Source organism: Nematostella vectensis, chromosome 12, assembly GCF_932526225.1.
Source record: "Nematostella vectensis chromosome 12, jaNemVect1.1, whole genome shotgun sequence".
NCBI classification, from domain to species: domain Eukaryota; kingdom Metazoa; phylum Cnidaria; class Anthozoa; order Actiniaria; family Edwardsiidae; genus Nematostella; species Nematostella vectensis.
In genome coordinates this window covers 8,704,070-8,713,997 of record NC_064045.1, presented here as the reverse complement: position 1 = coordinate 8,713,997, position 9,928 = coordinate 8,704,070, and the positions used below count along the sequence as shown (strand labels likewise).

The 9,928-nt window shown below is 40.4% G+C and overlaps 1 protein-coding gene and 1 long non-coding RNA gene across 4 annotated transcripts; one reads left to right on the top strand and one right to left on the bottom strand.

The window, feature by feature from the left end:
• LOC116617911 lies at window positions 1–931 on the bottom strand. The gene is made up of 2 exons (XR_004295936.2): window positions 846–931; window positions 1–178 (listed from the first exon to the last, which is right to left on the bottom strand). It is a non-coding gene; the product is annotated as an uncharacterized LOC116617911 (long non-coding RNA).
• Window positions 932–935: 4 nt separating this feature from the next.
• On the top strand, window positions 936–8,279 carry LOC116617909 (NACHT, LRR and PYD domains-containing protein 14). Of its 3 annotated transcripts, XM_032381109.2 has the most exons (7): window positions 982–1,104; window positions 1,931–1,999; window positions 2,917–3,691; window positions 3,950–4,031; window positions 4,163–4,206; window positions 4,918–6,329; window positions 6,504–8,279. In XM_032381109.2, exons 3-7 carry the CDS (start codon window positions 2,923–2,925, stop codon window positions 7,668–7,670), a joined length of 3,474 nt encoding a protein of 1,157 aa, XP_032237000.2. In that variant the 5' UTR covers window positions 982–1,104; window positions 1,931–1,999; window positions 2,917–2,922; the 3' UTR covers window positions 7,671–8,279. The 3 variants fall into 3 exon arrangements, with proteins under 3 accessions (XP_048575674.1, XP_032237000.2, XP_032236999.2); XM_048719717.1 differs by having other exon boundaries at window positions 936–1,121; window positions 4,918–8,279; XM_032381108.2 differs by having other exon boundaries at window positions 983–1,104; window positions 4,918–8,279.
• Window positions 8,280–9,928: the final 1,649 nt, after the last annotated feature.

Sequence of the window (9,928 nt, the reverse complement as noted above, 5' to 3'; positions counted from 1 at the left end):
TTATGTTGAGATAAAAAGTGCAACTTTGTTAGTTTAATCCAATATTTATACTGTCACCAATGCCAAAAGTTCTCCTTGTTGCATCCAGGAACAGAAGTGTGACATTGCAATGGTAACCACAGGCAGGCTTGATGTGCTCTAGGAGTTGATGTGCTAGACATCTCTGCCCCTCTTTGCTCTGAAACCAATATAAAAATTTTGAATTAATACAATTTGTGGTCTGAATGGCTACAGTAGTTCAAAGCTATCCCAGGGAAGCAAGGGCCATCAATACTCTTCTCCCAGACCCTGAATGTATCTAATTTGAGTTTACAAGCTGAGTTTGATTTGTCAGGAGCTTCAAGATTTGTAGATTTGCAGGGGGCAGATCCAGGATTTCCAGGGGGGGGGGGGGAGAGTTGGGACAGCCAGGAAGAGGTCATCAATACATCAAAATATACAACAGATGAAGAGAGGTAAAGTTGTGGATTTTAGACCGTATAAAATTCGACTAATTCCAGTTCAAGGTAAGTGACCCAACCCCCCCCCACCCACCCACCCACCTACCGCCCCTCTTGGGCGCATTCCTGGTTCCACCACTGGGCTATAACAATCCCAAGATGGACACTGTTTTAAGGGGAGGCATAATGGTCAAAATTTCAGAGAAAATTTCAAGAACATGCAGAAGCTCAGATAGCAGAAAAAAAATTCTTTTTTACTCCTGATGCGTTCTAAAAACGGCCCAGCCTCAACTGAAAACGGTTTTTATAAGTATATGTTTACAACTGTAGTAGGCCAACGTTATTGGCCAATAAAGTAGATGTTTATGGACGTAACAAGAAACTCCCAACAACTCCCTTCCCTACCAACACAGTTTTTCGTGGTCTTTCCTTTGGAAGTTTCCCGAACCGAACAAAAACAACTTCATCCGCCACCATATTGTATTTGGTTTACCCGCGCCTTTTGGGCAACACCGCTGATGACCTCGTTCCCATATTTATAAATAGCTAGTTACCAGTCCTGCACGTCCTCTTCTCCACACCTTTCGTTCACGGTCGGAATGTTTCATCGTTTGCCTGCAAAAAACATGATTTGCCGCTAAAGGGTTTCGACCGGACCTGCCCGGTAAGCGGAAGCTGGAAGTAAGAAGGTTGTTTTCTTAATTTAGATACTTTAAGCGCAAAAATCGTCGAAAAAAGTCTTTATTAAGTGTTGAAAAAGAACGAAGTGGAGTGGCCGTGTTGTTCCGGTTGTTCGCTTCTGTTGTTCGTCCATGTCGTGTTCGCATTTCTTCCTAAACTCCGTTTTTCGCACTGCCTCGTGTTTATCAAATGATAAGGCGTATTTACTGTATCTTTTGTGCCTTGTTTGTGAATCTTGAGCTAGGTTTCGTCCTGTTGTAAAATATGTTTATGATAGCACTTCCGGTTTCGCTTTTGTATTTGTTGTAGATACTTACGTACATGGAAAAACGATAAACCTTCGACGATAACATACGGTGTGATACAAACTTACTATCAGCCCATCAATCCATATATTAGGAAACCAAAAAGCCACGGATCAAAACATCTGCACCCAAAAATCCTAAATGTAAACATTCCAGGATGTGAGTTACAAAACTAACTCATAATTCCATTATTGGAATTTATAACAAAACAAAAAGCATACTACAATTTTAATCAATGCTTACATTGTATAAAAAGGCATATCTACATTATTTTTGACAGTGTGTATCTATTTATAAGTAAAAAAACTTGTTAACGTTTCTTTTTTGTTTTGGGTATCTTCTAGTATGCTCCTAGCCAGGAGGGTTTCAGTAGAACTCAGAAAACTGAGTACAACTGCACCCTAATCTAATATCAAACCCTCCGACTAAACACTCTGATAAGATCTTAACGGCCTTATAGTATGTTTGAGGGCTGATTCTCATAATCTTTGTGTTGTGTCACAGGTTGCTTGATGAAGTACTAAGATGGTACTTGTTTTCACCTGTTTTCACCAGTAACTTAAATCTACCAAGGTAATGTACCGTGAGGCAGTTTAACCAGCCATCAATGATTTAAAAACCCACTCCATTACCATTTTTGTTTTATATAGTTATCATAACTATCAATGATTTGTTGCTGAGAGGTTATACTTCCATCTCATATTGCCATATTCCCCATTGAGTGTCAAGACATTCTGTAAAATGCAGACCGAGCTATGATTTAGCAGCCACAGCTGAAAAGAAAAATATGAATAAGTAATTTGTCAAGGAAGAGTGGCAGCAGCACTAATATACAGGGTTTCTGGAATTACGCGCTTGTGCGGAATAGCATAATTTGGCTTTCTCTACATTAAATTATTCAAGTGCACAACTGTAGTGTTTATTTGAGGGTGTTCTTTCCTATAATTCTCTAGAAAAATAACCAACTCTTTCTTAGAATTCACTAATTTTGACAATATAATTTCAAAGAAACAGAATGACAAGGGTTCTTAGTTTAACCATGGAGACCTAGAACTGAGAATAAAGCACAAGAAAAATAAGCTCTTTTCAAAAATATCCAAAATTGTAGTCATAACAAATGGATGAATTTGTAAAGAAGGCTCAAAGGAAGATGAAAAAGAAGTAAACATTTGTCCTAATATTTTAACTTATAATTATGCTTGACAGTATCCTGACAGTCTACTTTGAAGTGAAAATAATTTGTTGTTTTGTTTTACCTGTAATTTTGTTGTGGATCATGAGAGGGAATCTGTGTAGATAGACGTCTTAAATAAAAGAGTAACAAAGGGTAAAAAAATGGAAAGTAAAAATGGCAACAAAAGTAAGAAGCACAATTGTTTCCTCAGAGAGTACATAAGAACCTGTAATTTAGTGTGTAATCCTTCATTTTGGGGGCAAATACTAGCAAGGATATTTGTAGCTGAGTATACAGTTTGTATTATGTCTTGTAGAACAATATGGCCTCTGTTTTATCTGGCACTGAAGGCAAAGACAACTTCAGCAGACTCTGTCGTTTGCTGGTCGATGGCGGCACAAAAGCACTGCTCACTGTCTTCAACTCCAGCCATCCTCCAAGCTCCCTTGAAGCAAGTCTAAAGAAGAACAAAGCTACCCTGAAGAAACTTTTAAAGAAGAAAGTCATCAGACAAGAACAGTGGGATCTGTTGTTTCCCCCTAGCGGTTCACAGCCTAATGCTAAGAAATACGACATAACGCTTCTGTTTTGCCTTCTCCGCAACATATGTAATCTCACACCACCATTAACTACTTTAAGTTGGGATGTTCTACCTCCTTCAACAGACACCACGAAGGAGGCAAACATGTGCCGACTAAAGTGGTATCGAAACAAAATATTCGCTCATGTCAAGTCCACAGAATTGAAGGAAGGGGATTTCCTTCAATGCTGGTCTGAAATCTCAAAAGCTATAGTCAATCTAGGAGGGGTGACTGAGGGCGAAGTTGACGCCCTAAAGGATGCCCCTCTTGGAGAGGAGTACAAAAACGTCCTGGAAGACTGGTATTACCATGACCTGGAGCTAGCCAAGGAGGTGTCTGAACTGAAGGCCACCACAGCTAAAGAATTTTCCAAGCTGTCTGCCACAACAGAAAAGATGTCAGGAGACATACAGCACACAACTGAAGAAGTATCAAAGCTGAAGGTCACTACAGAGAAGATTGCAGGAGACATACAGGACATCAAGAGGTCTATACAGGGACAAAGCTCAAGTGAGTTGTATGCTTTGTTAAAAAAATGAGACTACAAGAAATTGCATATCTTTTCCAAAATCCACAGAAAAATTGTCTCTGAACTTATAATTGAAATCATATAACAGTAAATATATAAAGATAATGTTTTAATTCTTAGTTTCAATCAGGCTAAATAGACATGAAAACACATTTATTTATTATATTTATCTGCTCTACTTATTTTTGGATTGCACAGCAAGATATTTTTTAACATAGAAATTGAATTTTTATTCACAGGTGGACATGTGGCCAACATTAGCAATGTGACCCTTAAGGACGGTGCCACATCTGCTGTTGCGGACAATGCCACTGTGTCAAAGTAAGTTCAGGATTAATTTTCGTCTTCCTTTTCCACATGTGTTTTTTTTTATTTTAGTTTAGTAAAAATTAAATTTCATGAAACCTTTTTCTTCAATTGCACTATGATTTAATTGTTCTCTTCTCTTCTAGCACTGTCTCAGCCTCAGTGGAGAAGCCACACACCAGACCTAAAGGTAGGAGCTTACATGAAGGGTACTAAGAAGGAATAGGGGTGCAACAGGATGGGGGCAAGGCCAGCCTTGGGATTCTACTGTAATCACGAGCACACTTAGCCTTCACAACTGATTATGAGAAACGTCTCTAGTGATCACTGACTTCTCAGTAGAATGTGTGTTATACTGATACAGATAGACACATTATCGTTAGTATAAATTGTAGTTCTGTTTTTTTCTTTTGGGGAAATAAATTTAGCCCATGCAGTAGAGAATAACTGTTTGCTACATTCTGTTGTTGTTGTTTTGAAAAAATAGCGAAACCTAGAAAATAAAATATTGATATCACAAAATTGCAAAATCCTCACTTTAACTCAACCCCATTCCCCCCACTACCACAAAAAAAAAAATCATGAAATTTCGAATGCTCTTTTCTGGAAGTATTTTCTGGATGTATTTTTCTCAGAATCACATAATCCATCCAATCCATGAAATAACTTTTTTTTCCAAATCGGGCCTTGTTTGTGTGATAGTGAAGACCAAAAATAATGACTCGCAAATTAATAAGCTTGTTTTAAGTTCTCTTGTCAGGGTAATCAGAGAATCAAACAAGTATTTTAATAAATGAATAACACAGCCAACCTGAATGCACCTACTCGGGCACCTACTTACTTTTAATTATAAAATGTAAATCTCAAACAAAATAAAACTATTCTGTTTGGACCTTCCTAGTTATTGAAAACCTGATCAAGTGTCTGCGTGAAAAGTACACAACTGGTGAGAATGCATTGATAGAGCCGCTTGATAACCTCCATGGCAATGACTTTGGTGGTATTAGGTATGACTTCCACCTCAACAAGATGTTCTCGGAGCTGAAACTGGTCAATAGAGACGATGGCCTTGACGTGAAGATGGATGGCCTGTTTGTTGTTGATGGGCAATTGAAGGAAGCATGCAGAGTACTAATAGAGGGGGAATCAGGTGCCGGCAAAACTACTTTGTGTCAAAAGCTTGCCTTTGACTGGGCTAAAGGAGAATTGCCTACATCTGAATCTTTTCCAGAAGTTGAACTGCTGCTCTTTTTGAGATGCAAAGAAATGAAAGATGGGGGAATTGCCCAAGCAGTGCAGGAGCAACTCCTGTCATCAGAAACCTCTGATGAGGAGAGAGGGCAGGTGTTTGATTACATGAAGAAGAACCAGTCTAAGATCCTAATGATCTTAGACGGCTACGATGAACTTCCATTAGAGGCGAGTAACGTAAAAGAAAGCTTAGGTAAAGTAATAACTAGGAAAGATTTTGCCATGAGTAACGTTCTCGTTACAATCAGGTCACAGGAAGCCAGACCAGAACAAATTAGTCAAGGTTACAACTTATACAAGCACTTTGTGGGAGGCAATGTTCTACATCTCGAGGGATTGTGTGATGTACAGGACTACATAAGAAGGGTTTTTCCTCTAGATCAATTTTTTCCTCGAATTATCTTACAAGGGATTTCCAATTTTGATTTATCTAATCCCCTAACATTAGCTCTTTATTGTCTTTGCTTTCAAGAACATAGTCAGACTAATGCAAATGAAACTTTCGAAAAGGAAATCAGTCTAAGGCAACTTTACGATGAAGTAGTGTACTTACGGACAAGACGATTTTGCGAAAAGGAAAATAGGAGCTTAAACGAGGACGAGATTCGAGCGCTACATTTGGAACTCGGTAAAATTGCTTTTGATTCTCTGAAAAATAATGCCGTCACTTTCCATTGCAAACCATCAGAAGACCTGATGAAAATAGGTTTTCTTAGAAAGGAGAAGCCGTCAATACGGTCTGTGTTTTTGTATTCTTTTAACCACAAGTCTTTTCAGGACTATTTCTGTGCTTTGTATTTGGCCAGCAGACTTGCGCAAGGAATCGTTGATCCTGAACTCTTACGTAATGAGACCTTTTTTTATACTGCTACCATGTACGATCTCGCAGTTATGGTTGGTGGCAATGCGAGAAAAGCCATAGAAGCACTCGCGCCGTTGGTACCAGAAATGTCATCGCTGGGGGTACCCACTTGTGATTATCATGAGCATTGGTTACCGTTCTCTCTGCTTTGTGATTGTTTAGCAGAATGCGAAGATATCGAATGTCGTTGGCTACAAGAGGTATGTCAGCGTTTGCCGTGCAGAGTTGCTGCTTATGTCAGTCATTCTAGCACTTTAATTGGATTGTCACATTTGTTGTCACGCGATTCGTCTGAAATATTGAGCCCGCAAACTGGCCGTAGCGCCAGTGGTGCGCCTCCCCTCAGTCACCTCACTATTTTGATTGACAAACAGGGCACCACAATTCCTCAGCAGCTCGTCGATGCGATGGCTTCCTCCTCGTCTTTACTAACCCTGAACCTCACGATTTCAAAGTCTTCTGAAAACATCAAAAGCTCGATAGACGACCTCCTGTCACGTAACTCATCAATCCGGTATTTTGTTTTCTGTCCAAATAATAAATACACGACATGGGTTACATTGGTCAAGTCTTTGATAGACAATTCTACCCTATCGACATTTCACATTCAATCTCCAAGTATAGATGACAACTGTGCCATTGCATTGGACGAGGTATTATCTGGCAATACTACTCTTACCGATATTTACATTGGGGGAGGAATTTTGGGAGATGCTGGCGTTCAGCATATTGCAGAAGCATTGAAGTTCAATACTACAATACGAACACTCGCGATAAATCCTCGTCGCGTGACGCCTGATGCCGGTCAGGCTTTGGGTGAAATGTTGAGGCACAACAATACTATCACGAGACTGACATCGATTCATGGTAATATTGGCGATCTAGGTGCGCAACGTATTTCTGATGGCCTTGCTCTGAACACAAAAGTGACCGAACTTATATTAGTTGACGCAGGGATTGGCCCCTCTGGCACTCAAGCATTAGCGAAAGCCATACAAAATGTGACACTTTTAGATATGAGTATTAACCCAATAGGACTAGCAGGACTAAATGCTATTGCAAACATACTTCAGGACAACAGTTGCAGGCTGAAGACTCTGATACTTGATGGCTGTGGTATAAATATGTTCGGTGCAAGATCGATTTCTAAAGCGTTATCGAAAAATACTTCTCTCGAGAAACTATCTTTAGCATGTAACAACATAGATGACGAAGGTATGTGTGCACTTGCGAAGTATGTGACTAAGACTAAATCTTTACAGTCTCTTGACATCTCGTATAATCACATCAGTGATGTCGGTAAGAAGGCCATTATTGACGCTTGCTCAGAAAGTGAGTCACTGCAGCATCTGTTTCACGAGAGTGATCCCATTCTAAACAGTTGCTCCAAGCCGCACTCGCTCTCTATTTGGATTCGTGATGAACTTATTTTTCAGAAAATGAAGGAGAAATTGGGATTTCCTATTCATAACCCGTACAAAAGATATCACCGAGGTGTGGAATGCAAAGTTGAGAAGTATTTAGCAGTACAGTTACGTTGAAAATAAGATAATTGTAATAAACGCCGTTTCTAAGATAGGGCGCGTGATTAGATTAACTAATTTAGAGATAAACAACTAGTCCTATATAGCTTATGTTTTTTAGGCTCATCATTATACTGATGAACACAACGAGGCTTTCGTTAATCCTAAGGTGTAGCTCTCAGTTTTGCGTGCGTTTTGATACGCGACGTCATAGCGTGACATGACAGGGAAGTACAAGTATGTTGTTGTTGTTCGTGACACGCTGTGACGTTTCTCTCCAAATAATGATAGGACATGCTCGAAATCCGTTTCTCCACCAATCACATGTCTTGTATACAGCGGTCTCTCCACCAATCACGTGTCTTGTATACAAGCGGTCTCTCCACCAATCACGTGTCTTGTATACAGGCGGTCTCTCCACCAATCACGTGTCTTGTATGCAAGCGGTCTCCACCAATCACGTTTCTTGAGTACAAATGGTCTGTACTCAATATGATTTTGAGCTTTGCAGAGCGCCTGTTCTATATCAACAAATTAGTTATTCATTGTAAACATTTTCTTATTGATTATTCAAAGTCCTTGTATATGTAAAGGACCTCAATAAAAACGCTGTATATCAACGTCTTACCTTTGTCTGTGTGTCTCCTTTTATTTTCCATGACAACAATAATCATTTTACAGTCCTCGTATCTGTCGCAGAAGTATTAATTGAAATCACTCTTCGTTAAGCCAATTCGCTTCTCTGTTCAAATCTATAATCTACAAATGGTTAAAAAAAACTGTTATATTACGAAAGCAAGGATAGCTTTACGGCTGAAGGCGTATTCCTACCTCAACATCATCCCTACACCAAGAATACTATATTTTATAGTGGGGAAGAGAAAAACGCGCCGCTGGGGTTCGGGTTACTCATATACCAGGCGGCGGCGGTTACAAAGCGCGTGCGTCGTGCGTCGTTTGAAAGGTCGTAAGCGCAGTGAGCTTGCTAGGGGAGCGAAACCAAGGCAAATACAGCCAGTAGAGGTAGGGATGCGTGTTTTAACAAGCATTAGACATCACTTCAGATAAAAGTTATCCTATAGCCCGTGATAAGAGTGGAGAGATACTTCTACAGTAGTACTCTATGACGGCAGTTAGTTTAAATGGTGCATTCTATGCCCGGGGAGGGGGGGGGGGGATCTACAGGGTAAAAGTGTTGGAGATGCTCGTCGGGATATTCGACCCTTAAAATACCTCAGAAGCCCTAAAAAATACCATTTCGAAGTTTTCTTGCCAAAAACCGTTGTATTTTCATTTGTAAACAATAACAAAGGAGTGGTTGATCGACATTCTTTAATAGCATCATTGCACACCCTGACCATGTTCACACTCAGTAGAGATTCCACACTTGCACTGAATGGATTTAGCCAGAGCACCACTGCGCAGCGCCATTTGATGAAACAATGACACTGAGTCTGTGGCTGACGTATAAATCCACTGCCGAAGAGCTTAGACTTTCTATTTAGTAAGACACAAAGCTATTGGACCAATGCTTCTCTTCTAGTTGTCTTTAAATTCCGGCTTCCTCGAGTGAGTGACTGAGTGAGTGAGTGAGTGAGTGAGTGAGTGAGTGAGTGAGTGAGTGAGTGAGTGAGTGAGTGAGTGAGTGAGTGAGTGAGTGAGTGAGTGAGTGAGTGAGTGAGTGAGTGAGTGAGTGAGTGAGTGAGTGAGTGAGTGAGTGAGTGAGTGAGTGAGTGAGTGAGTGAGTGAGTGAGTGAGTGAGTGAGTGAGTGAGTGAGTGAGTGAGTGAGTGAGTGAGTGAGTGAGTGAGTGAGTGAGTGAGTGAGTGAGTGAGTGAGTGAGTGAGTGAGTGAGTGAGTGAGTGAGTGAGTGAGTGAGTGAGTGAGTGTGAGTGAGTGAGTGTGAGTGAGTGAGAGTGAGTGAGTGTGAGTGAGTGAGTGTGAGTGAGTGAGTGGAGTGAGTGAGTGAGTGAGTGAGTGAGTGAGTGAGTGAGTGAGTGAGTGAGTGAGTGAGTGAGTGTGAGTGAGTGAGTGAGTGAGTGAGTGTGAGTGAGTGAGTGATCCCGCTATTTTCATAAGTGACAATGCCGCGAATCTCTGGAATGTGCTGGTTACATAACCCCAGACTGTGATAGATGTTTATTTAATAAAGTGTGGATTCACTTGCCTAATATCTTGTCATTTAAAGAGGCGCTAGCCGAGATTCAACCACATTCGCTAGAGAAACGCAAATCGGTAGGTCGTAAAATTATTTTCGGGAGAGTGTACCCTGGTTGG

Coding starts and splice junctions, on each gene's coding strand:
- LOC116617909 (XM_048719717.1), top strand. CDS start 2,923: ATGGCCTCTGTTTTATCTGGCACTGAAGGCAAAGACAACTTCAGCAGA. Junction 4,032..4,162: donor GACAATGCCACTGTGTCAAA/GTAAGTTCAGGA, acceptor CTTCTCTTCTAG/CACTGTCTCAGCCTCAGTGG. Junction 4,207..4,917: donor GCCACACACCAGACCTAAAG/GTAGGAGCTTAC, acceptor GGACCTTCCTAG/TTATTGAAAACCTGATCAAG.